Here is a 27500-nt window from a genome sequence, read left to right as displayed (position 1 = left end):
CTGAGCCGCGTCCCAGGGGTCCTCTGAGGTTCACCCTCTTCTCCAAGGCCCTGCATTTTGGGACAGAAAATACAGTTTCTGGACATGATCCTGCCTTTGTGGAAAAATATTTCTCAGGACAGGCACAGAAAAAAAAGAGGAGAGGTTAAATGTTTGGACTGGGACAGAACATTTTTGGTTAGAGACCAGTAATTAAGGACACTCTCACAGCTAAAACTGGACAGGCTTTAACATACATTCTTGAACCTTCGTTGGTCGTGTGCATTTAGACTTTGCGTTGTCAAGAAGATCAAGTCAGTGACGAATTGAGGTAGTTCCAACTTTACTTCAGGCATGGTAGATTTCTCTTTTCACCCCATGGTACTTTTTCTGTCAGGCAGCGATTAAATCTGAAAGTGCATTTGAAATGGGGAAGTTGGTGAAACTTACTGACAGTACACTGAGAGCAAGAAAAAGCAGGTTTTATAAATTTTGGATGATGAAGTGATCTAAGATCGTAGTGTTAGAGCCGCAGTTTGAGTTTCTCAGACTGACAGTACGGGAGGAGTGTACGAGGCTTAGTGTGAGTTTAAGTGTTGAGTGGCTGTGAAAAATGAATGGGGAGAAATGACAGGATGCTGGTGACACTCTGCAGGTGACAGACGAGATACTAACTGTCTGCTCCTCTCTGGTGAATGCCTGTTCTCCCCACCCCCACCACCCCCTCCTGCCACACTGCACTCCGCCTCACAGCTTTCCACATCCCATCCCCCACACGCAACCAGCCTCTCTTCACTTAACCCTTCACTTCACCGTGGCGTTAGACGGCTGAGCTTCACCGTGGCTTTAGACGGCTGAGCTTCACCGTGGCGTTAGACGGCTGAGCTTCACCGTGGCGTTAGACGGCTGAGCTTCACCGTGGCTTTAGACGGCTGAGCTTCACCGTGGCGTTAGACGGCTGAGCTTCACCGTGGCGTTAGACGGCTGAGCTTCACCATGGCGTTAGACGGCTGAACTTCACCGTGGCGTTAGACGGCTGAGCTTCACCGTGGCGTTAGACGGCTGAGCTTCACCGTGGCTTTAGACGGCTGAGCTTCACCGTGGCTTTAGACGGCTGAGCTTCACCGTGGCTTTAGACGGCTGATGGAGCAGGGTGACGGAGTGTCCCCAGATCATCATCTTTAAACGTGTCATCAGTTTTCTGTTTCAATAATTAAATGGTGAATCAACATGAGAATTCACAGATTTTCAAAATCATAACATGCATAAAATAAATCAAGGGTGTGTGTGTGTGTGTGTTTTTTTGTTTTGTTTTGTTTTGTTTTGTTTTGTTTTGTTTTGTTTTGTTTTGTTTTGTTTTGTTTTGTTTTGTTTTGTTTTGTTTTGGAAATGAAATCTTCCCTATCATGTTTCAAACTCTTATGTGACCTCCACAGCAGAGATGTTACACCGCTCTTTAGGTCAGATAATTATGATGAAAATAAACACCCTCACTATGACCGTGTGACTCATTCACCGCCTGCCTTCTGTTACTGTCCTCTGTCACAGGCCAGTTATGTGTCAACTGGTTTGGTCCAAATGGCTGGCATGCTCTGCACAGCTGGGCTCTATAGTGTGATGATGGATGAGGTTCGTTAAACATCCCACTGTACGCGGCCCAACCACGCTTTGATGAGAGAAACAATATCGGTGCAATCCGTGCTGATTATGATTATAGCACAGGGGTCGTCCCGCACCGTGGGAGCAAAGGCACGTTTGGGGGGGTTTGGAGAGGAGGTGAGAGTTTGGGGGGGTTTGGAGAGGAGGTGAGAGTTTGGGGGGGTTGAGTTTGGGGGGGTTTGGAGATGAGGTGAGGGTAAGCTTGTGTTTGCTCTGAAAACCTCATGGTGCCTCCTGTTTGAGATAATGGGGAAGTTCACTTTGCCGTTGAAGACCTCGAGTGAGCTTTGGCGTGCCAGAACTCTCTGTTGGTGTAATAAAATGAAAACCAGGCAAGTCCTGGGACTGGAGCTGGCAGGAGTCTCTCAGTCTCCTTGTTATTGAGAAGACCACCAAGGATGGACTGTCTGTTTTTAATCTGTGTGGAAGAACTGGCTCGAGGGATGAATTTATGGCCGCAGAGCTGCAGATGACTCTCTGCTTAGCATGAAAACTGCTCAAATGAGCTTCATTCCACTCTTCCTTCTGTTCCCTATATTACACACACACACACACACACACACACACACACACACAGTTCATGCAAAGTGTTACTAAGATCGTGTTTCTGATCCTGCGTGTCTGATACGATCCTGTTGCTTTAAAGTATTTTCGTTGTGTCGTTCTAATCTATATGGTTTGCATGTACTCGCTACGTTCCTGACTGGAGCTCCGATCTCTGTGCCGTCGAGATTCCAGTTTGTTTGGGGTTTGAGTCAAAGCCACAGCTGATGTGGTGAGGTGTCATTGCTTTGAAACTCAGCCCTAAGTACTGTCGTTAGAGAGAGCAAACATCATTTTCTTTCGTTACACACGAACGAACGTTTTTTTCATGCAAGTGGAATCAGTAACGAGGGTAAGAGATCGGTCCAATCCATCATCCAGCAAACACAATTACTGGACAGGGTCAGAAGAAAGTTCTGGAATCTTTCACACCACAGCAGTGGCTCTGAAAGCGAGACCTACATGGAAATAGTTAAGTTTACCCCCCGCCCCAGCCTGCCCCAGTGCGCTGATGTACAGTGTGTTGTCTGCTGTGCTTCACTCTGGTCATAACTCAGTGGATGAATGCCCAGGGTCGGCTCTCCCGTCACCGCAGCGCCGTCCACTATCACACGCTTCACATATCTCAGACTTACTGCAGAGTTACAGCGCACCTGCCTACAGGGACCCGGGGCTTCCTCCGTTCCTGTCCTCCGAATGATACACAGTCTCGCCTGGTGATCAGTCCAGCGCAGACACACTAAACTGCACAGGGGACATGTCTGAGCAGTCCTAGAAACACGTACATGTCAAATGTCAGGTAACCCTGAGTCATAGTGGACTGTTAGACAACTATAATCCAGTTCTAAAAGTCTGTGCTTTCTTTGCTGCTCTTAGCCTGGGTATGTGTGTTTGTGCTCAGAGATTTGAACCACACTAAGTTCTCAGTCTTAGCAGAAAACCTCCAACACACTGTCCCTTGTCGCTCTGACTGAGAGACTAAATGACTCTCATGCAGGTGTGGGCTGGAATAAAAGCTAACAAGCACTTTGATTCACTCTGCCATGTGACCCTCACGGTCCAGTCGTGGTTGATATGATGTTAGACATGATGGATTTTTTAATATATTATTTCATCAGCTCCACATGCTAATTTTTGTCTTCGAGTGATGATGCAGGCGAGTTCTGAATCCTCCCGTTTTTCTTGTCCGCTGTAGGTTTTACAGGAGCGTTTCTGCTGCATGTCATTAACCTGTGGAGCCATCTGTGCTGTCGTTGTTTTGATTGGTATCATCCCCGGCAATTAAGGCTGAGCCCTTCTGCCAATTAGATATTTAATATCCTACTGTTAACTTTCTCATAATCACCCTGCTTTCCTCTTGGCCTCCTTTATGTTCTACTCTGCCTTTTAAATTCATGCCTGCTTACTTTACGCTGATAAATTGGGCGAGGGCCGTAGTGATTTGTCTGTTAGCGCTCACATCTCACCTGCGTGTAATGGTATTCATGGACCTGTTTTCATCTCAGAGGTAATAGGATCGCTGAATTTTTTAAGATTTGAAAATAATTAGAGAGATTGTAGGAGATTGGTAATGATGAGATGAGAACAGATGTTTTTCCCACTTAATTATTGTTATTATTAGTGCAATGCTGTGTGTGATGAATGGACTCATTACCAGGGTCAGGCTTTTATGGGCTTTCGTGACCTCTGACCTCTGCAATTAAGCAGTCGTGCCGGTGGAAAAATGCTCATGTTGTTCGCTGATATACGCTGAACAAACTTAACATATTTAATGGCCAAAATATATGTCTGAGATTTAGACAGGCTCGGATATTGGAACAGTTTCTGTTTATTTTGTTCAAATTGAATAGATTTTTGCTCAGTTCTGCCAGATCTTATAAAATACAGACTGTTGTAAGCCATGAGTTGGATACTTGATACTTCTTATTCAAATAATTCATTTTTATGTCTTTGTAGTTCTTTGTATTTGATTTTGATGTTTCTTGTAATGTAATGAATTTTTAACTTAGTCATTATGATTTTTGCTTTTCGGACCCCAGGAGGACCAGCGAGGCTGTACAGCTCTGCTAATGGGGATCCTATAAACAGTAAAGAATAAACCTGAGCAGAGGCTCCTGCCACTGGCTTTACAGGAGCTTTAGGAGATTTATTTTTAAATATTTATTTATTATTTTTTAGTTGTGATGATAATGATTGCGCTGAGATAAATGTGATAGGGCAGGTCATGATTTGCTCTGTCAGAACAGACAACATGTTGTTTCTGTCCTGGCCATCACACCCACCGGCCTCTCCAAACTTCCCAGTCCTCCCTCAGTGCCTTGGCTTTGACTCACAGAGACTAATCACAGAGCAACGTGTGAGCGATGAAGACTCGCAGAGACTAATCACAGAGCGACGTGTGAGTGATGAGGACTCACAGAGACTAATCACAGAGTGGCATGTGAGTGATGAGGACTCACAGAGACTAATCACAGAGCGGCATGTGAGTGATGAGGACTCACAGAGACTAATCTCGGGGTGGCAGTAACCACTCACATTAGTGTATGGTCGAGGATCAGGGGCTCATGCTTATGCTTCTGTTAAGTGGGGGGCGGTGCATTGTTTGAATGGCAGGTGCTCCCAGGCAACTCTCCTGCCGAGGCAACTCCTACCAACCGCAATTAACTGCTATGTTTGTTTTTAAAAAGAAAAACAGAGTGGAGATTTCAGGAAGAAAGAGATACAGCCAAACACTCTGAGCAGGTGCTGCCAAGGTCTGGTGGTCTGAAGGTCTCATGGTCTGAATGTCTTATGGTCTGAAGGTCTTATGGTCTGATGGTCTCATGGTCTCATGGTCTGATGGTTGGTTTATATGGAGCTTGTCTTATGGTGTGATGGTTGGTTTATATGGAGGTCTTATGGTCTGATGGTTGGTTTATATGGAGGTCTTATGGTCCGATGGTTGGTTTATATGGAACTTGTCTTATGGTCTGATGGTTGGTTTATATGGAACTTGTCTTATGGTCTTATGGTTGGTTTACATGGAGGTGTTATGGTCTGATGGTTGGTTTATATGGAGGTCTTATGGTCTGATGGTTGGTTTATATGGAGCTTGTCCTATGGTCTGATGGTTGGTTTATATGGAACTTGTCCTATGGTCTGATGGTTGGTTTATGTGGAGCTTGTCCTATGGTCTGATAGTTGGTTTATATGGAGCTTGTCCTATGGTTTGATGGTTGGTTTATATGGAGCTTGTCCTATGGTCTGATAGTTGGTTTATATGGAGCTTGTCCTATGGTTTGATGGTTGGTTTATATGGAGCTTGTCTTATGGTCTGATGGTTGGTTTATATGGAGCTTGTCTGTACCAGCATAAGAAATTATATCAGGGACAGTCCATGCCCTGCACAGTATTAGCATGATTATAGCTCTGACCAGTTTGGGTTTCCATGACCAGTTTGGGTTTCCATGACCAGTTTGGGTTTTTCTTAATCAGTCTGGTTTACAATGAGCAGATTGTGAAGTTTAGAGACAGCTGACAGTGAGTAAAATTGTAAGCTGTCGCTGTTTCGTACACCTCAATAAACTGGTGGGATGAAGGCCTTCATTGGAGCTGCAGTGGTCATGACTCCCCAGATTCAGCCCCCGATTCCACATAAAACAGATTTACTGATGTCTGATTGTTGGAGAGCTCCCTGTCATGAAAAAAAGTATTTACTTTCTAGATGCGTGATTTGGCTTCATTCGAATCACTGTTAAAATGGGGGTTTTGGTGGAATGATTTGGAGAATAACATTGATTTGTATGACAGAGGGTCCAGCTAAAGTAGAATTACAGTTACTCAGTGTGAAAGCTCTGACTAACCTGCAGGCTCAGGAGGGTCTTACATAGGGATTCAGTGTCTCAGGGCTCCACTACCATCAACTGTCTGGAGGAGTTTCTTTCCTGCCCAGAAACTGAGGAGGAGGAGAGGAGAAGAACGCTAGAGTCTCCTGGGTGTTTAGAGAGACAATACTGTTGCAGTGCCTGATTGGATTTGTCAGAGGGATCATGATTGAGATGTGGAGAGTCGAAATTTCCAGTGTTAACTCGCTCATTTGAAACGTTCATTTATCCAGCGACCTTCTGTTAGCACTGTCAGACTCTCCAACAGTTCTGGACTGGGCTGATCACTGACTTTTTCACAGGACTGAACACATCCTGAGTGGAGCTTAGGGTCTGGAGAGAGAGACAAAGAAAGAGAGAGAGAGAGAGAGGGAGGGAGGGGGAGAGGGAGAGAAAGAGAGGGAGAGGGAGGGAGGGTTTTTTTTTTTATTGAGGGAGAGCAGAGGAGCAGCTCAGGTGCCACAGGACAATAAATCAGGTCTGGCCCTGCGGACGGGAGAATAATTGAATTGTTTTGGTATGGTTGTCGTGAAGTCAAATGTGCGTTAAATGTTCTGAGTGCCTTTTTTTCGGGGTGGGGTGGAGCAGCTGAAATCGGATCGGCGCTTGGCCGAGGGGAAGCTGCTCTTGGACCGTAACGCAGGGGCCAGTGGGAGCCATTAGAGAGCAGAATTCACATTTTTGCATTTTAAAATGGATTTAACTGGAGTGCTCAGTCCGCAGCGCTGACCCCTCTCCCGGCCTGCCGTGTCTGGGAACCTGCCGTGCGGGCCAGCTCTTGTGGGCCCCGCTGTCGCACTGGAACACGAGGTGTTGCATTTGGCAAGCGCTGGATGGTTTGAGAGACATTTTTATGTGCAAAGAAATCTGTCTGCCATGGCCCTGGCTGTGTGTATTATTCTATAGCACATGAATGGTCTGGAGGGGAAAGATTTCCTGAGTGAAGTTGACTACATGCTCAGAGAAACTCTAGCCACAGAGGCTCAGGGAGAATGGAATGGACTGGTTCCCAGCTCTCTGTTACAGTACAGTGACAGCGCAGTGTCGTTACAGACTTGATTTATCACACTGATTAGATTTGAGGCAAGCTGTGTTAGTGATTTATCACACTGATTAGATTTGGGGCAAACTGTGTAAGTGAGTGTAACATCCTACTTAGCCCTCACTTCTTTGGCTTTAGCCCCCATCTCCACAGTGTCAGAACTCTGTCCGTGACAGTCGGAGTCACTGCTGCTGTCCTGTCCCAAAGTCTGTTCTCCTGACCTGCTGGGCCCCTGTTAACAAACACGGACGACGTTAAGTCCAGATTAGCTCACCCTTTGAGGTCTGCCCAGTTATCTGCAAAATGGATGAGTCAAAAAAGGATGAAGACTTTTTTATAAGGGATTCAGGGCTCTTTCACTTGGCTGCAGTTATACATAAATGAAAATGGTCTTTCAGAGCCAACCTTTGAGAAAATCAGATTGTGTGGTAGTTGAAAGTAGGTCATGGTCGTGGATGATAAAGTGAAAATTTTCACAGGCAAAAGGAATTAAATGAGAACTTAAATTTAAATGAGGCCGTTAAAGACCGTCACACCTTTACCTTACCAAACGATGCCTTGACAGCCATCATTTTCTCCTTCTTCACACAGGTAACTTTCGTCTCTGTTCAAATCCAGCACTGACCACAGTGTTTTATGATGGGCTGGAATCTAAACCAAGGTTTTGAGGTTTTTTTGGTTTTTTCCTGGAATTATGTAGGACAACTGTGGTCCTCCCAGGCTGTGCGTATGGTAAAGGACTCTGTTCCCTGGGCCGGTGTGGGATGTTGAATTGAAAGCAGATGAGCGGTGGTGACGAGGTTTTTATTGTACTCGTCTGGAAAGGCGGCACTGTTCGCTAATGGAAGGTCACATTCAATGGGAAACCCCATTAGGCAGGTCCCCAGCTCAGCTGCTGGTGATGGGAGTAGGTAATGGAGGAAAAAAAAAAAGAAAAGTCTTTATTCTCCTGATTAAGTGCTCTATTACATTAGCAAATATGCATTTTAATGGATCTGTGCTCGTCTCCTAACGATGCTTTAATCTCAGTGGTTTTGTGCGCGCGTCAGTTGGATTATGGCTAAATCGACTGCTCGTTTACAGTTCTGCTAATTATTTGTGTTTCTGTTGATTACCGAGGCTTTGTAATTTAATTTAGCAAAAGCACCACTTCTAATACACGGTGTGGTGTCGAAGGAAGTCCATAGTTCAGGAAAAAAACGAGTAACATTCCATTTGTGGCAGCCGTCGGCTCACACGCCGGTAGAACAGCTCCCATCACGGAGAGAGAAGAATGTGAAACGCAGAGAAACAGTGTGATCAGTCCAGGTAGCGCTCTTTATAGGTTTGTAATGACAGACTGATCTTTCAGTGGGGCAGGGCAGTGGTGTGGATCACAGCTGTGTATTTATGGAGATTAATGAGATGGAGGCAGACAGGAGAGCTCCGTGCTTTGTCGCTGCACTGTAAGCGATCTGGAATCCTACCGCCCTCGTAAATCAGGCCTTCCCTTACCGCAGCCTCACAGAGTCATCCCAGCAGTTAGATATGGGTCCTCCGGTTCCCCGTTACACTCCCACAGATGGTTCCCAGCCGGGGGGGCTGGGGGGGGCGGGCAGGTGGGCGAGGGATAGTGTTCCTAACAGCCCTCGTATGTAATCTCATAGTCACATTTCACCACTTTATTCCTTACCCCCCCGCCCCCCCCCTCCTTCACTTTCCGGAATGAGGATGGGTGAGACCACGGTGCAGAGGGTCGTGCTTCTTTACCAAACACTGCTGAAAAAACGCTGGCAGGCTTCTCTCTGCTGTCTCCACTTTTATTTAGTTTGCTTGTTTTCTGTCTTGCTTTCTTACTTTGTCATGAATGTATCGAGACGAGAGTCGTCTGTGTTTCCAGGGCTGACCGTGCTGAGAGACAGTTTAATGAGGGTTGCGTAGACCGAGACTGCGCTGTCTTAGGTCTGTAATCGCTCTTTTTATTTCCTGTGGACTGTGCAGACTGATTGAACGACATCCTTGTCTGGGTCATCGACAAGTTAAAAGCAATCAACATTTATACCATCAGACATACTCAAGAGCTCAAGGCTTAGTCAGCAAAGCTCAGTGTCGCTGCCTCCCAACAGGCCTGTCTCCAGGATCTGTGAAACTGTGTGTGTGTGTGTGTGTGTGTGTGTGTGTGTGCGTGTGTGTGTGTCAGGTCTTGAAATTGGAAAAACTGGATTTTTTTTTCCTTTTTTGTTTTAACCTGAGCGGTAACAGAAATATAATAAGAATCATTGTTTATCGCATAAATTCTGAGTGAAATTGGGGTCGCTGGGTGAAATGGTTTTTCATTCTGTGTGATTTCATGAAATGATGGAGATTAACACTGCTCAGTTCTCACCAACAAAACAAACAAACCTGTTTACATCCTTATTTCAGTGCAGTTCGAGCAACAAAACAGACGCAATTTATCACAAAAACTAAACAAGCAAAAAAAGACTGATTATGGATCCCATGTTTGCCTTTGGGTTTTTCCTCTTCACCTTTTCTCTGGTCACATGCAAACCATCACTGCAGTGTACCGTCAGAACAGTGTACCAGTACCACAGTGTACCAGTACCACAGTGTACCGTCAGAACAGTGTACCGTCAGAACAGTGTACCAGTACCACAGTGTACCAGTACCACAGTGTACCGTCAGAACAGTGTACCGTCAGAACAGTGTACCAGTACCACAGCGTACCATCACCGCAGTGTACCGTCACCTGAGTAAACCGTCACCGCAGTAAACCATTACCGTAGTTTACCGTCGGCATAGTAAACCATCACCGCAGTAAACCATTACCGTAGTTTACCGTCACCGCAGTAAACCATTACCGTAGTGTACCGTCGGCATAGTAAACCATCACCGCAGTAAACCATTACCGTAGTTTACCGTCACCGCAGTAAACCATTACCGTAGTGTACCGTCACCGCAGTAAACCATTACCGTAATGTACCGTCACCGCAGTAAACCGTCACCGCAGTAAACCATTACCGTAGTTTACCGTCACCGCAGTAAACCATTACCGTAGTGTACCGTCACCGCAGTAAACCATTACCGTAGTTTACCGTCACCGCAGTAAACCATTACCGTAGTTTACCGTCACCGCAGTAAACCATTACCGTAGTGTACCGTCACCGCAGTAAACCATTACTGTAGTGTACCGTCACCGCAGTAAACCATTACCGTAGTTTACCGTCACCGCAGTAAACCATTACCGTAGTGTACCGTCACCGCAGTAAACCATTACTGTAGTGTACCGTCACCGCAGTAAACCATTACCGTAGTTTACCGTGACCGCAGTGTACCGTCACCGCAGTAAACCATTACCGTAGTGTACCGTCACCGCAGTAAACCATTACCGTAGTTTACCGTCACCGCAGTAAACCATTACCGTAGTTTACCGTGACCGCAGTGTACCGTCACCGCAGTAAACCATTACCGTAGTGTACCGTCACCGCAGTAAACCATTACCGTAGTTTACCGTGACCGCAGTAAACCATTACCGTAGTGTACCATCACCGCAGTAAACCGTGACCGCAGTAAACCATTACCGTAGTGTACCATCACCGCAGTAAACCGTCACCGCAGTAAACCATCGCCGTAGTGTACCGTCACCGCAGTAAACCGTCACCGCAGTAAACCATCGCCGTAGTGTACCGTCACCGCAGTAAACCATTACTGTAGTTTACCGTCACTGCAGTAAACCATTACCGTAGTGTACCATCACCGCAGTAAACCATTACCGTAGTTTACCGTGACCGCAGTAAACCATCACCGTAGTGTACCATCACCGCAGTAAACCATTACCGTAGTTTACCGTGACCGCAGTGTACCGTCACCGTAGTGTACCATCACCGCAGTAAACCATTACTGTAGTTTACCGTCACCGCAGTAAACCATTACCGTAGTGTACCATCACCGCAGTAAACCATTACCGTAGTGTACCATCACCGCAGTAAACCATTACCGTAGTTTACCGTGACCGCAGTGTACCGTCACCGTAGTGTACCGTCACCGCAGTAAACCATTACCGTAGTGTACCGTCACCGCAGTAAACCATCGCCGTAGTGTACCGTCACCGCAGTAAACCATTACTGTAGTTTACCGTCACCGCAGTAAACCATTACCGTAGTTTACCGTCACCGCAGTGTACCGTCACCGCAGTAAACCATTACCGTAGTTTACCGTCACCGCAGTAAACCATTACCGTAGTGTACCGTCACCGCAGTAAACCATTACCGTAGTGTGCCATCACCGCAGTAAACCATCGCCGTAGTTTACCGTCACCGCAGTAAACCATCACCGTAGTGTACCATCACCGCAGTAAACCATTACCGTAGTGTACCGTCACCGCAGTAAACCATTACCGCAGTAAACCATCACCGCAGTATGCCATCACTGTGGGCCAAGTGGCCCCGGGAGAAATTGTGCAATACAGGGTAGTTTATGATGTGCTATCAACTAATGATGTTAAAGCAAAAGTCTAATATTCAGTGAGGAGTGTGCTGAAACAGACAGTTTAGGCTTCATGTAGTAAATCAGAGCTGTATGCATAGCCTCTTAAAGTTTTACAAATAGAACACTTTAAATAAACCTGGTTTCTGTCCCCGTTACTGTTCAATACTGTTAAAGCACGTTAATAAACCTGGTGTCAGTCATGTTTCTGTTCAAGACTGATAAAGCACATTAAATAAACCGGCTTTCAACCACTGTCTGGAAATGGAAATGGAAAATGAGCATGTTTCGACCAGTTTGATGTTTGGGAGGGGGGAGAAATAATAATAATAATAATAATAATAATAATAATAATAATAATAAAAAGTCCCTTTTAATTTTGTTTCAACCAGTTTGGGGAAGTTGTCTTGATGGAATGCAAGAACAGAAATGTTAAACCACTGTTTTCCTCAGAACTGGGTCATGAAAACACTCTTTCAGACTCCTGTGTGTGTGCCTGTGTCTTTGTCCCTGTGTGTGTGAGTCTGTGTCTGAGTGTAGTATGTGTGTGTGTGTTCATGAGCACAAATATATGTTTTTTGTTGAAGGTGGTGTTTATTTCTCTTTATTTGGTTAGTTTTTGATTGACAGGTCACAAACAGCTGGCAGGCTCTGACTGGCGCAGGATGGGCCTTTGTTCATCCACGCACACTTGCAGCTGTGGGGTCAAAGGTCAGTCTGCTTCTGGTCCTGAGCTGAATAGACTCCTGCGTGTGCCCCCCACTCCAGTCATTGAAAACGTTTTTTTCATTCTCATGGGGGGGGGGGGGGGATGAACACAAAGCAACAGAGCATTGAAGAGAGTAACGAACGCCTTCCTGAGACCAGGGGAGTGAATGAAAACACACTGGAAGAGATGCTCTGTTACTGATCCAGGATCAGGTTTTGGAGCTTGGGAAAGATAAACAGAGGTGTCCTGAATCAGCTCCCGCATTCCTAACATCAGCTAGCAGCAGCAGGGCACAAACGTCTCACAGGGTTTTACGAGGGATTTCTCCTACAAGCAGTTGCTCCTTACAGCCTGTTTGATTTAGTCACCTCCCCCATCGTCACCTCCTCTTTCACTCCTTCACCCTTTCCTTTTCTCACCCTCTCGTTCACACTCTGTTTATTTTTTTCTCACTCTCTGCCTCTGATTGTGTTATTTTCTCTTTAACACAAACTCCTTCGCTGTCTTTTTCACATCTCTCCCTCCCTCTCTCTGTCTCTCTCTCTCTCTCTCTCTCTCTCTCTGTCTCCCTCTCTCTCTCTCCCTCTCTCTCTGTCTCCCTCTCTCTCTGTCTCTCTCTCTCTCTCCCTCTCTCCCTCTCTCTCCCTCTCCCATATGTGCCATGTCTCTGTCGGCCGCTGAGCCCTCCCCGTGGGTGAACAGCATGTGCTGCAGATCAAAGCTGAGTGTTGGTCCAGGATCCAGAGGCAAAACCAATTCACCTGCAACACTGTCTGGGTAGGGGGAGGGTGCCTGCCTTTTTTTAAGAGCCGGGGTGGGTGAACACAGCTGCGCTCTCACCCATCTGAGGCAGCCCCCTCACCCCCGCACACCCCCACAGACAGGATTAGTCTCTCCCCCCTCCCCCCGTCTCAATGTGCTGGACCGAGGAGCGCAAAGCAGCGTTTTACGAGCCGATAAAGTCCGTCTGTAAAACGGACAGCAGGTTTCAGAGTCTGGGGCTCTCATGTTAACGGGGGAATGAGAGAGTGCGGTCCAGTCTCCCATGAATGACACACAGATGATTTTAACAGATCTGTGAGGAGTAACAGCTTTGGGCTGCCACACGTCAGCACACAGGGGCCCTGCAGCTTTGGGACTCAGCGCTGTGTGTCAGCTGACTCGTTTCTCTAATGAATGATTCACCTGGTGTCCCAGTGCTAAATGACAGAGAACTGTAAGGTGTGTTTAATGAGGGAGAGACAGAAGAAAGGGAAAACAACAGTAAACGGGTTGATCAGATGAACCTGGAGTGGCCGGGAGGTGTTGGTTCTACCTTCAGAGGTGTTTCAGGAGAGTTGTGAAAGAGAGCAAAGCGTCAGACAGATCTGAGAGTGAATAACACCCTTTCTCTGACTAGTATAAACCATTGTAGTGCACTCCTCACTCTCTGCTCTGTGTGTGTGTGTGTGTGTGTGTGTGTGTGTCCTGATTACTGCCTGTGATTACGGCAGTATGGGTAGATAAGTGACAGTCACATCTTATGCAATGGAACATTCTCTCTCTCTCTCTCTCTCTCTCTCTCTCTCTCACTGTCTCTCTCTTACTGTCTCTCTCTCACTGTCTCTCTCTCAGTCTCTCTCTCTCTCTCTCTCACTGTCTCTCTCTCTCTCTCTCTGTCTTTCTCTCTCTCTCTCTCTCTCTCTCCCTCTCTCTCTCTGTCTCTCTCTCTCTGCCCACGCTCTGGGACAATGAAACGGTATAGAAGTGTCTGATTGGAGAGAGACACAGCTGTAGGTGTGGTGTGGTATTTTGTGCATGCTGTTGATGGGAGAAGTTTATCTGTGCTGAGGGACTGGAGGTAGGCAGGCAGATGAAGGCTTTGACAGGACCCCTTCACTAAAGGGCTGAGTGTATTTGGCTGCGTCGCTATGGCGAGGCTGTTACTCAGTAACAGCTCATCACTGAGAGACATGAAGGCAAAGGCCAGTGACAGTGACCGTGCTACAGAAACCACACTGCACAGTACCACACACAGCCGGCTGCACAGGAAATGAGCAGGAGGAGAGAAAGTGAGCTGATGTTTCTCTCTGTGGGGAGGCAGACGGGGGGAGAAAGAGAGAGAGAGACAGAGGCAGAGAGAGAGTAAGGCTTGTTATTTTACTGAGACAGAGCAGAGCCCACAGTGATGGCACAGCTCATCACTGTCACCTTCACTGACAGAGATTTTCTCTCTCTCTCTCTCTCAGTCTTTCTCTCTCTCTCAGTCTCTCCCCCGGGCTTTGGTGCCAGGCTGGGCAGAGGCTGATGGGCAGACAGTGAGTCGTCTTCATTATTTCGTGTTTATTTATTTATGTGTCTGTGCCTAGTGACTTGATGGTGTCTTTGCTGTCTGTGTATGTCCTCAGAGATAGGAATTATTTCTGTCTGTCTCTACCTCTTGACCCCCACCCCCCCCCCCCTCCATCAAGTGTCACTTCTGCTTTGCTTTGAAGTGTTGCAGAGTGAGAGGTGTCTCATCACTGCATTGTGACGTGAGCAAACAGCAGCCTTATGTAATGGGAGCTGTCTGAGTCAGATTGCCCAGGCAGGGGCCAGCTTTGGCTCCAAACAAACCCCCCCCCCCCCCTCACAAAGCCTAGACCTGCAGCTCTGCCCTCTGAGGCGCTCAGTGTGTCAGTGAGTTGGCTCTAAAGAAGGAGTTTTATTAATCCTGAGACTGCTGTCATTGGGCTCAGTGCTGTGAGATTATCTCTCTGTGTTTACAAGGAAGGAGCGTAAGTCAGTCTGTCCTAAAGTCAGCTGTGTTCACCCCTCATTGTCAAGCCCTTCTCTCAGGCCTCGTACGTTTGAACAGTCTGTATTATTGTGATCTGAACCAAGACAGATGTGTTACCAAGAGCATAGAAAATGTCTAACTTTCTGTACCCTTGGAATAAATGTACTCAGATTCTTGGGTTGGAAATGGCCACATAGTTTACATCCGTTTCCATGTGTTTCTGAACAGACCAGAGACTTGTCTCCTCTGTGCCGGATCCGTCTGTGTCAGTAACTGGTCGCGTCTCTGCGGGAGAGTGTGGGTGTCGTCAGACTGCCCTGGCCCAGCGCTGACGTGGTGGGTGCAGTCGGGGGACAGAGGGGAGGGTCAGCCCGTGGTGCCCGTGGTGCCCGCGGTGCCCGCGGTCCCCTGGTAAAGCAGAGGGATCCCCACATCTGCCTGAATATCGTAATTAATGGTTTCATAAGGTGCCCAAATGTGGTGTATATATATATATATATATCTGTGTGTGTGTGTGTGTGTGTGTGTGTGTGTGTGTGTTTACCTTGGGGCCCGAAGCTGAGCCCAAACAGGCTGTTTAACACAGAGCAGAGGAGGGAGAAGAGCGGGCTGCTCCGGGGCCTTGGTCCAGTGACACACTGGAAACACACTGGTGTAGAGTTGGTAATATTACTTTGTCTTGGCTAACTGGTGCCTTTGCTTTACAAGAGTTATTCCAGTGTGTTCTGCTAGGTTTTACGGTTTGCTTGTCTGCTAAACAGACAGAATTACAGAGAGTCTTCCCGTTTTCACACATGGCTGATGTTGTGGTTGTTGAGAGAGCTCTGGTTTTCAGCATGGGACCGCGTTTCAGTGGCGCGTGGTGCCATGGGCCTGACCCCGGGGGCGCAGCACGACAGGAGATGCCCATCGCCTACTTTGAGCACTTCATCCCCTCTGTACTGAAACGTGTCTCACATACACCTCAGCTTGCGGCCTGTCTCACATACAGGTCAGCTCGCGGCCTGTCTCACATACAGGTCAGCTCGCGGCCTGTCTCACACACGCGTCAGCTCGCGGCCTGTCTCACATACACGTCAGCTCGTGGCCTGTCTCACACAAGCGTCAGCTCGCGGCCTGTCTCACACACGCGTCAGCTCGCGGTCTGTCTCACACAAGCGTCAGCTCGCAGCCAGTCTCACACACGCGTCAGCTCACGGCCTGTCTCACATACGCGTCAGCTCGCGGCCTGTCTCACATACGCGTCAGCTCGCGGCCTGTCTCACACACGCGTCAGCTCGCGGCCTGTCTCACATACACGTCAGCTCGCGGCCTGTCTCCGCAGACGCCGCTGGGTAATTGGGACGTCACTGAAAGAGAAAGTCTTCCGGCTCAACCTCCACACAACCCACAGACGACTCTTTGTCTTAATGGAAAAATCATCTTTTATTAAGATCTCCATTTGAATGTGATTGTCAGCGGGAGGGGGTAATTACTGGGGGGGAGATGGACGGGTAGAGCACTTTGAACAGAAGACAGTCCTTTGATTGGCTGAAGTTGGGCTGATTTTTAATATCTGAATGACAGTAAATGCGTCACCTCAGCCAGCTGTTTGACAGGATGGATGGAGCCTCTTTTTCTTCATGCCCTTCATACATAGACAGCTCCTTTCAGTCTGCAAAACTCCCGTCTATGTTTCCCTTTCTTAATACAATCAAGTTCCTATGATGCTATTTTTCTTTATTTTCTCCAGTTTTCATCATGTTTAGTAGTTTCTAACGCAAAAAATGTTCCAGTGGTACTAGCAGAGTCAGTTGCTATGCATGCGCTGAATGTGTAGGAACATCACAGCAGTTCTGTCTAACTGTTCCCATCAGCGCCACTGGGAAAACCTTATTACCATTATGTATATGGTACCATCGGACCCTTGCGTCTGGCCTTGGGTGCAGGCAGCTTAATGGAATCAGACCAGTGTCCTCGGTAAACACAGGGTCCTGTTAGGGTTTGAATCCTGAGCGACGCAGAGGGTCTGTGCCGAGGTCTTTCAGATGTGCTGTTTAATGAAGTCGCACTGTAGAAACTGGGTGTTAAAAGATTACACCAGTAAACACTGGTCTGGTCCAGTCATCATCTCACCATCAGAACCAGAGCTGTCACATCCTCCCACTCAAAAATGCTGAATTTGTTGTGTTTTTGTTTTGTTTTGTTTTTTTTGCTTTTTTTCCATGAGGCCTTGTTTTCGTTTTGCTCTGAGTTGTATAGTGCAGAAATATCACCATGTTACAATTAGGAATGCAGTATTTCTGCGCTGACGGAGACAGTGATTAATGTCTCGTGCATGCGGCTCTTCCAGAAACGCTCGGCGCCCCGCTCATCGGGGGCCGCGCTGACGGCCAGAGCAAAGGTCGCACTAAAACAATCAACCGTAGCATTGTCTACGCCAATAAATCTCCAGAGGTGAAACCCCCAGGCCTCAGCCACCTGGAAAGTCCTGTATCCTGACGAAAGTGGTAATGTTACAGCGTCTGTGGGGTTGGTCAGCGTCCTCATCACAAGAAGGAGGGTGTCCTGTTAATCTGGTGCAGTGACTGTGTGTGCCATGGGTTTCTCTGACCGGCCAGGCGTTCACCGCCGTGCTCACGGTGCAGTCGTCAGGTTTTTGGTTCATCGGTGAGGAAGCGTCGATCGGGAAGGACGGCCTAGCACGTCTGTCTGTAGTAAGACCATGTTCCAGTAACAGAATTCCCCTGCAGAAGTACAACTTAAAGGAGTCAAGCTTCTCTGAATGGGGATATTGTTGATGTCATGATGTAAAGTTAGAGCCTTTCTCTCTTAGGACAAGCTCAAATTTCCAGAAAGGTAAATAGGAAAGAAAAATGATTTGAGACATAAACAAACTTGTTCTGACTATTCAGTATTGGAACTGCATTATTTTACAGAGTTTAATGAAAGTCGTAGACTCTGCTTATCACAGTGGGCTGACTTCCTTTTTCAGTGCGTGTTTTCCTCCTGTGTGTGGTGAATGTGGAGTCTTTGCGCTAAAGCCGTCTCTCGTCCAGTCTCTCTGCCTTTCCAGGAATTGTGCCGTTCGTGCTTAGAAAACCTCCCAGACTTGGGACGAGCAGTTTCCACCCCGGCATAGCTGACAGTCCTGCGTTTTCCTCCTTCACGCCCCCCTCATGCTCAGATTCAGAAACTGTGTTTACATTTCACAATAATCTCTTTTCCTCCTTCTCCCCTCTCTGACCTCCACCTCTCCTCTCCCTCCCTCCCTCCCTCCCTCTCTCCCTCCTCTTTTTTTCTCTGTCTTTCTTTCAGTGGTTGATCCAGGAGCCTCACAAAGTGGCCACGTTTTTTGGCTGTATCGGGAAGGACAAGTTTGGGGAGATCCTGAAGAAGAAGGCGGAGGAAGCCCATGTCGACGCCCACTACTACGAGCAGGACGAGGAGCCCACTGGGACCTGCGCCGCCTGCATCACCGGCGACAACAGGTCAGACCACCCACCTCTCTGGGGAGGGACCTTATCAGACCCCCCCTCTGCCCCTCACCCACCCGTAGCACCGCACACAGGGATGGACTTTTCCCTGGCCAGCTGTTCTCCTCTTTTCTGTTGTTTGTGTGGTTGCCGCGGTGAGATCAGCACTGAGGTATTTTCATAGACTGTTTGGTTTGGCGGCGTGTATGGGACCAGATTCTGTGGCTGGGCTGGTGTGTGACATGAGGGAAACCCATCTTATATCAGAAGTCTTTTTTTTTTTTTCCCTCCACTGCACTGGGCCATGCCGCTGGCTGCAACTGGGCCATGCGCTGGCTGAGATGGCCGTAACTGGTCTACCGTAAGAGCTGAGTGAATGGCGTGAACAGCAGACTGGGGACCAGTCAGACTGGGGACACCCAGGATCCTCTCTGTAACGAAGCTCCTCAGTGTTGTGGGAGTTTGGACACAGTACAAGTTTTGATCTGCTTTTCATGTTTTGCATGTTCTTGGCTGAGCCGTTGACTGTCAGCTGAGCTATTGGCTTTTTAAATCAGGTCTACAGACAGCTCTTTCATGATGTGTCTTTGTGGAAAGACAACTGTTCACAGATGTTGGCTCTCTGTCTGCACTGGAGTGTAAAATTAGAGAGTCTCTGTCATCATCAGCCCCTTTATTGTGGATTCAGCTCTCATCCTCTCCCCTCCTGTTGACTGGAGAGCAGTGTGTGTCTGGGGTGTGTTGTGTTTTTGAAGTGGATCAGCATGCAGGGCAGTAGGTCGGATGTTAAGGGGAAGAGTGTGTGAATTAAAGAAGACTGGAGAATTTTTAATGTGAGGTGAAGGCCTGTGGATTCATCAGAAATCACCTTATGAGGCCTAACCCATTACTCACACACACACACACACATACATACAGACTCGCGTTCGCGCACACACACACACACACACACACACACACACAGACTCACACACACACACACACACACACACACACATACAGACTCACACACTCACACACACGTACAGAATCGCGCGCACACACACACACACACACTCACACACACACAGACTCACAGACATACAGACTCGCGCACACACACACACACTCACACACACACACACTCACACACAGACTCTCTCACACACACACACACACACAGACTCACACGCGCACACACACACACATACAGACCCGCGCACACACACACACAGACTCACGCACTCACACACACACACACATACACACACACACACACACACACACAATCACGCACAGACTCATTATGTTGTTACCTGTCAGATTGAACCTATTTCACCACACACATGCACACTCTCATACACTGTCTCTCACACACACATACATATGCAGCATGATGGTTCATTTGGATTAAAAACTCTCCAAAGCTCTTTTACCTGGTAAGGCAGTGGAGGTGTGTGGAAGTGCAGGGCAGTGGTTGGTTTGGCTCAGCACTGGTTGTCAGGATGCTGTTCACAGTTTGTCAGGTTTCAGAAGTGTCTGTGTGAAGGTCAGAGGTCACTGGCTAGCAGAGCGAAACCTGTGGTGTCTCTGACTGCAGCCGAACCGTCTGTCTGAACAGACAAGTGTGTGTGTGTGTGTGTGTGTGTGTGTGTGTGTGTGAAAGCAATTCTTATGGGGGCTCAGCTTAAATAAAATCACAACTGGCCAATGTAAGAGCAATATATTCAGCTTATATGGCAGTTCTTGCTCTGTGTATTCTAATTAGTGTTGGGCGATATTGCCCATAAATAATATCTTAAATAGATTTAAATATCACAATATATATCGTGTATCGCGATATAGCTTAAAAATATCACTATACACAATACACATCTTGATATTTTTAAATCCGCTCCAAAGCACTTCATAAATGCCTCATTTTACCCTTTGATCACACCAGTATGATGATTCTAGTAGTCCCTGCAACATACAGTGTGTCTGCATTAAAACATTCTTGTCTCACACGGGTTTAGTGCTGTCTCAGCGCGACGGCTGGCCTCTCGGGACTCTGTCCTCTCAGTAACACATCAGTAATGAGAGCGGTTGTTTTTCAAAGTGGAATTAGTTGTTTTTGTTGATGCAGCTGCCAGCAGGGGGTTAATGGAGAAACGGTGGTCTCTCTGGACCTGGAGAATTCCACTTGCATTATTGATTTGCTTGTTAATTTATTTATGGGAAAGGTCTTGTAAGACATTGTGGAAAAACAGTGTGTGGATATTTAACTCTGGCAGTGTGGGGACATTTAACTCTGGCAGTGCTTACATTGAGCAGCTGTTTCATGATACAGCGTCCATATGTCACGACCGTTTAGACCGCTCTGGCAGCAGGATTTTCCCGTCTGCCACGTTTACACGGACACACACACAAAAAACTCCACTTCTTACATTCACTCATCTGGCTTTGACCTTATACAGGGTCGTGTTTTATATGTCTGAGATGAAGAAACTTGAATAAATGCACTTTTAGAGCAAATATTAAAAATAGCCGGTAGGAATCTATTTGTGGGCGTGTAAATGAAGAGAGCAGTTTTTCCGGTAGTGTTTCAAACCACCGTTCTGCTCCTGCAGGTCTCTGGTCGCCAACCTGGCCGCTGCCAACTGCTATAAGAAAGACAAGCATCTGGACCTGGAGGAGAACTGGAAACTGGTGGAAAAGGCCAAAGTCTACTACATAGCTGTGAGTAAACACATGAGAATGACCCACTGTACACACAGTTTAGAGATGACATACACATGAGAGTGACCCACTGTACACACAGTTTAGAGATGACATACACATGAGAGTGACCCACTGTACACACAGTTTAGAGATGACATACACATGAGAATGACCCACTGTACACACAGTTTAGAGATGACATACACATGAGAGTGACCCACTGTACACACAGTTTAGAGATGACATACACATGAGAGTGACCCACTGTACACACAGTTTAGAGATGACATACACATGAGAGTGACCCACTGTACACACAGTTTAGAGATGACATACACATGCAGACAGTGTTAATACAAAACAAGAGCATCTTGCATCTCTGCACAAGATGAATAAATCAACACTCATTTCTTACAGAATCAGTACATTGTATGTTATCTTGTTTTCTCCACTAATACTCATTAACAGAGAACTAGGGACAGACAGAGGGAGGTAGGGAGAGGATTAGTGGGTGGGGCTGTGAGGGTGTGGATAGCGTCAGTGGGCGTGGCTGTGAGGGTGCGTATAGTGTCAGTGGGTGGGGCTGTGAGGGTGTGTATAGTATCAGTGGGTGGGGCTTTGAGGGTGCGTATGGTATCAGTGGGTGGGGCTGTGAGGGTGAGTATAGTATTGGTGGGCGTGGCTGTGAGGGTGAGTATAGAGTCAGTGGGCGTGGCTGTGAGGGTGAGTATAATATTGATGGGCGGGGCTTTGAGGATGCGTATAGTATCAGTGGGTGGGGCTTTGAGGGTGCGTATAGGGTCAGTGGGCGAGGCTTTGAGGATGCGTATAGTATCAGTGGGTGGGGCTTTGAGGGTGTGTATAGTATCAGTGGGCGGGGTTGTGTCGGTGTGCAAATTAGTCAGTGTCGCCATGGTGATGCCGATGTGATTTCCGGTGACACATGGCTGGTGTAAGAACAATGACGATGATGATGATGGTTTATTTAGAGCCCAGTATCACTGTTTAGTCTCAAAGGGCTTTACATCTAAACCTGCAGGAATTAAACTAAACTATGACAGGAGAGCCTACCGCCAGAGACTGACCCTCCCTAATCATCAAATCCAAAGCATATTATCCATAAGGCAGAGAAAATATGTAAGTCTTTAATTGGGTTTTAAAGGTATCCAGAGAGTTTGCCTCCCTTATTTCTGTAGGTAGACTATTCCAAAGGAAGGGAGAGCGGTAGGAAAAGGCTTGGTAGACAGTGGACATCTTATTAAGTCTGGGAATGACTAATAAATCCAGTATCTTGGGGGGGGGGGGGGGGGGGGGTTATAGGCTGTAATTAAGTCGGATAGGCAGGCCGGCATCAGCCCATGTAGAGTTTTATATGTTTATAAGAGGACCTTAAAATCTGCTCCTGTATGAATTGGGAGCCAATGAAGGGAAGCCATGACAGATGTAATGGGGTCAGACTTCCTTGTTCTGGTCAGGATTCTGGCAGCAGCATTCTGGACCGGCTGAAGACGTTTGGTACTGGAGGCAGGCAGACCAGAGTACAGAACATTGCAATAGTCAACCGAGACATGACAAACGCATGAACCGTGGTTTCTGCATCGGCCATACGAACAAAAGGGCCTAATTTTAATGCCATTATGGAGGTGATAAAAGGCAGTTTTGGTTGTGGTTTTGATATGAGTGACGAGCGAGAGACTAGATATTGGAATATGTTTAACACTGGTGTAAAGGGGACATGACTCAGAGTAACTGAAGCGTTTAGGATCGGATATTGATCTTTGACCTGTGACAGAGGAAAGCTTTGATTTGTAGCAGGATGACTCACGCTGCCTTGGAAGGTCATGGACTGAGCTGAGTGTTTTCATTCATACCGTCTGTTCCTCCACTAACTTAACGGCGTTGGCACCAGGGTATTGCGCTGAAAGTTTGATTGAGGCGTAATTAGGAGGACACGCTGGGCACGGGTTAAATTCCTGAAAAAGTTTCTCTCTGTCATCAGTAATCAGGGCTGGTGTGAAAGTCCTGACCTCATTACACTGTGACCTGACTCCTAATGAGCCGTTACAGATGTGCTACAGATGACTGGCCACACGACTCAGCACCTGCCCTGAGAAAAGCACCTGCCCACCACTGCATCCGCTCACACGCCTGTCTCACGCCAGTCTGTCTCACAGCCCTGTCTGCAATATCTGTCTTTCACACCAGTCTGTCTCACAGCCCTGTCTGCAATATCTGTCTTACACGCCAGTCTGTCTCACAGCCCTGTCTGCAATATCTGTCTTACACGCCAGTCTGTCTCACAGCCCTGTCTGCAATATCTGTCTTACACGCCAGTCTGTCTCACAGCCCTGTCTGCAATATCTGTCTTTCACGCCAGTCTGTCTCACAGCCCTGTCTGCAATATCTGTCTTTCACACCAGTCTGTCTCACAGCCCTGTCTGCAATATCTGTCTTTCACACCAGTCTGTCTCACAGCCCTGTCTGCAATATCTGTCTTTCACGCCAGTCTGTCTCACAGCCCTGTCTGCAATATCTGTCTCACACACCAGTCTGTCTCACAGCCCTGTCTGCAATATCTGTCTTTCACACCAGTCTGTCTCACAGCCCTGTCTGCAATATCTGTCTCACACCCCGGTCTGTTTCACAGCCCTGTCTGCAATATCTGTCTGTCACACCAGTGTGTCTCACAGCCCTGTCTGCAATATGTGTCTCACACACCAGTCTGTCTCACAGCCCTGTCTGCAATATCTCTCTTACACGCCAGTCTGTCTCACAGCCCTGTCTGCAATATCTGTCTGTCACACCAGTCTGTCTCACAGCCCTGTCTGCAATATCTGTCTCACACACCAGTCTGTTTCACAGCCCTGTCTGCAATATCTGTCTGTCACACCAGTGTGTCTCACAGCCCTGTCTGCAATATCCGTCTCATACCCCGGTCTGTCTCACAGCCCTGTCTGCAATATCTGTCTTACACACCAGTCTGTCTCACAGCCCTGTCTGCAATATCCGTCTCACACCCCGGTCTGTCTCACAGCCCTGTCTGCAGTACCTGTCTCACAGCCCTGACATTTTCCATATCTCTGAGGCTAAGGGAAGGAGAAGAGGAAGTGCTTTATTAGTCACACACTCACAGTGAGCGATGAACTTCAACCCATCCTAACACCAGTGAGCACACACACACACACACCCACATTAATAATAGTCTAGCATACATCTCTTTAATGGTGGGAGGAAACCGGAGCAAACCCATGCAAACTCCACACAGAAAGGACCTGGGACAGCTGGGATTCAAACCCAAGGGCTTCAGTATTAGCCACTGAAACCCTCAGCTGTCATGTGAAATACTAATGAAATCATTTTGTCTACTGTTTAAAGGGCCGGCATTGTTTTGATCTGTGTTAATGGAGAGCTCTACCTGAGTATAAAATAAGCCGTCTTTGTATTGACCAGTTTTCATTGTCTTACTCTGCTAAAGAAATGATCGTCCGTGCTTTTGTCATCCGTGTTGTGTAAGTTTTGCCGTTGCACCAGACATTCCTCTGAACAGGCCTCTGAGCAGTGAGACCCAGAGCAGCAATGGGGAATGATGAATGGATGGTCTGAGAGGTTGATAAAGTAGTTGTTTGTGACTGGAGAGAGAAAACCGACACATTCCAGTGTTTATTGACAGTCCTGTTCCCTCTCAGGCAGGAGAGGCTGATGTGTCTGGTGTGTTAGACACAGCTCCTCAGGGACCAGTGGAGTTTGTCTGCCTGCTCAAATTTCACCAGAGATTGGTGCGCTGACGGTCCCAGCGGGCGGTCTTGGTTTTCCGCTACAGGCCCAAACAGAATGCCGATAGCGGCTCCTCCGACTGCGTCTGCTCGGCTGCGCAGGCTGTCCACTAGTAGGCAGCGCGACACCGAAGGACAAGTGTGAGAATATTAACCAGCCAGACAGGTTTATTAGTGGAGTCTGCACCTCCTCTCTCAGCTCTGGATTCACCTCCTCCCTGTCCCCTCCACAGCCTGAGGAGCAGCCTGTGTCAGAACGCTCCTCACACGTTGACTACACACACACTCTGTCCACACGGAGAGGACACTCCACAGAGAAACACGTGGACCTGTGTGTGGGGGGGGGGGGGGGGGGCGTCTGAATCAGGCCCCTGTGTTAGGAGGAGGTGACTCCTCCACCATGTGTCAGGGAGGGGTGACTCCTCCACCATGTGTCAGGGAGGGGTGACTCCTCCACCATGTGTCAGGGAGGGGTGACTCCTCCACCATGTGTGGATGAATCAAAGCTCAGGCGAACACCTGAAACAGACAAACAAACGGAGGCTCATGTCCGTAGCCAGAGAGCGTCATCTATGAGATCAGCTGTGTTATTGTGGAGGAGAGTTACGTGCGCGACTTCCTCCACCGCACGACCGTGTGTCCCTGCGTGGGCCTGTAGTGCCGTCCTGCTTTCATCTCTCCTGCTCTGGACAGGTATTAAAGCTGCTGAGCTTCAGTGTCTCTCTGTCCTCTGGCTGAGACTGCTCGTTAAGAATAAGGTCAACTGAAGTCAAACTGCCATTCAAACAACTCTTTTAAAATGTTCCTGTTAACAGCACAGTCAGGGAAATGCCTGTTTCAACCAGTGCTTTTGACTGTGCTTATCAGAAATCCTTCTTCGTAATCCATGCTCAGACTGTGTTTGACAGTAGTAATTAATGGCCAGACTGTGTTTGACAGTAGTAATTAATGGTCAGACTGTGTTTGACAGTAGTAATTAATGGTCACAGTGTTTGACAGTAGTAATTAATGGTCACAGTGTTTGACAGTAGTAATTAATGGTCAGACTGTGTTTGGCAGTAGTAATTAATGGTCACAGTGTTTGACAGTAGTAATTAATGGTCAGACTGTGTTTGACAGTAGTAATTAATGGTCAGACTGTATTTGACAGTAGTAATTAATGGTCAGACTGTGTTTGACAGTAGTAATTAATGGTCACAGTGTTTGACAGTAGTAATTAATGGTCAGACTGTGTTTGACAGTAGTAATTAATGGTCACAGTGTTTGACAGTAGTAATTAATGGTCAGACTGTATTTGACAGTAGTAATTAATGGTCAGACTGTGTTTGACAGTAGTAATTAATGGTCACAGTGTTTGACAGTAGTAATTAATGGCCAGACTGTGTTTGACAGTAGTAATTAATGGTCAGACTGTGTTTGATAGTAGTAATTAATGGTCAGACTGTGTTTGACAGTAGTAATTAATGGTCAGACTGTGTTTGACAGTAGTAATTAATGATATTTGACAGCAGTTGAAACAGATAATCCACTGATTCAGGTGCCCCCCAAAAGCAGGACCGTGTTAAGGCGCGCACAGGCATGTGCAGGACCGTGTTAAGGCGCGCTCAGGCATGTGCAGGACCGTGTTAAGGCGCGCTCAGGCATGTGCAGGACCGTGTTAATGCACGCACAGGCATGTGCAGGACCGTGTTAATGCACGCACAGGCATGTGCAGGACCGTGTTAAGGCGCGCTCAGGCATGTGCAGGACCGTGTTAATGCGCGCTCAGGCATGTGCAGGACCGTGTTAATGCGCGCTCAGGCATGTGCAGGACCGTGTTAAGGCGCGCACAGGCATGTGCAGGACCGTGTTAAGGTGCGCTCAGGCATGTGCAGGACCGTGTTAAGGTGCGCTCAGGCATGTGCAGGACCGTGTTAATGCATGCACAGGCATGTGCAGGACCGTGTTAACGCGCTCAGGCATGTGCAGGACCGTGTTAATGCACGCTCAGGCATGTGCAGGACCGTGTTAAGGTGCGCTCAGGCATGTGCAGGACCGTGTTAAGGCGCGCTCAGGCATGTGCAAGACCGTGTTAATGCACGCACAGGCATGTGCAGGACCGTGTTAATGCACGCACAGGCATGTGCAGGACCGTGTTAAGGCACGCACAGGCATGTGCAGGACCGTGTTAAGGCGCGCTCAGGCATGTGCAGGACCGTGTTAAGGCGCGCTCAGGCATGTGCAGGACCGTATTAGGACATAAGTGTGCGCTGGGTTTTAAAGCTGGGTTTTGAAGAGACTGGCTGGGAGTGTATTTTAAAGAGTTTGGGTGAATTACACTGTGAGTGTGGTGGAGAGCTGTCCTGTGTCATTCTTCAGGGCAGCCGGAGGATTACGCCTCCTAGAACAGTAATCTGAACGGACCCTGGGTTCAGAGTGGAAAATATATCCCTGTCTGAAGAAGGGAGTGCAGATCGCATGTATTTTAAACACCAGGATTGATTTGAATGTGGTCTGATGGCTTCTCTACTGAGAGACTGTTAAGTGCAGTGAAATGCAAAAGCTTGTCGTGTTTCTTTTTGGTTCTTTGTTGCTTT

General features: G+C 47.6%; 1 protein-coding gene across 4 annotated transcripts in view; it reads left to right on the top strand.

Moving 5' to 3' along the window:
* Positions 1 to 27500, top strand: part of adka (adenosine kinase a) — a 125683-nt gene that overhangs the window by 38236 nt on the left and 59947 nt on the right. For all 4 annotated transcript variants that reach the window (XM_030771606.1, XM_030771603.1, XM_030771604.1 and 1 more), the window contains exons 5-6: positions 18315 to 18487; positions 21061 to 21169. In XM_030771606.1, coding sequence (XP_030627466.1) covers positions 18315 to 18487; positions 21061 to 21169 — 282 coding nt within the window. The remainder of the gene's footprint in view (positions 1 to 18314; positions 18488 to 21060; positions 21170 to 27500) is intronic.

This window comes from Chanos chanos, chromosome 4 (assembly GCF_902362185.1).
Source record: "Chanos chanos chromosome 4, fChaCha1.1, whole genome shotgun sequence".
In the NCBI taxonomy this organism is placed as follows: Eukaryota; Metazoa; Chordata; class Actinopteri; order Gonorynchiformes; family Chanidae; genus Chanos; species Chanos chanos.
The sequence above is the reverse complement of the archived record's forward strand: the minus strand, read 5'-3'. Positions and strand labels throughout refer to the sequence as shown.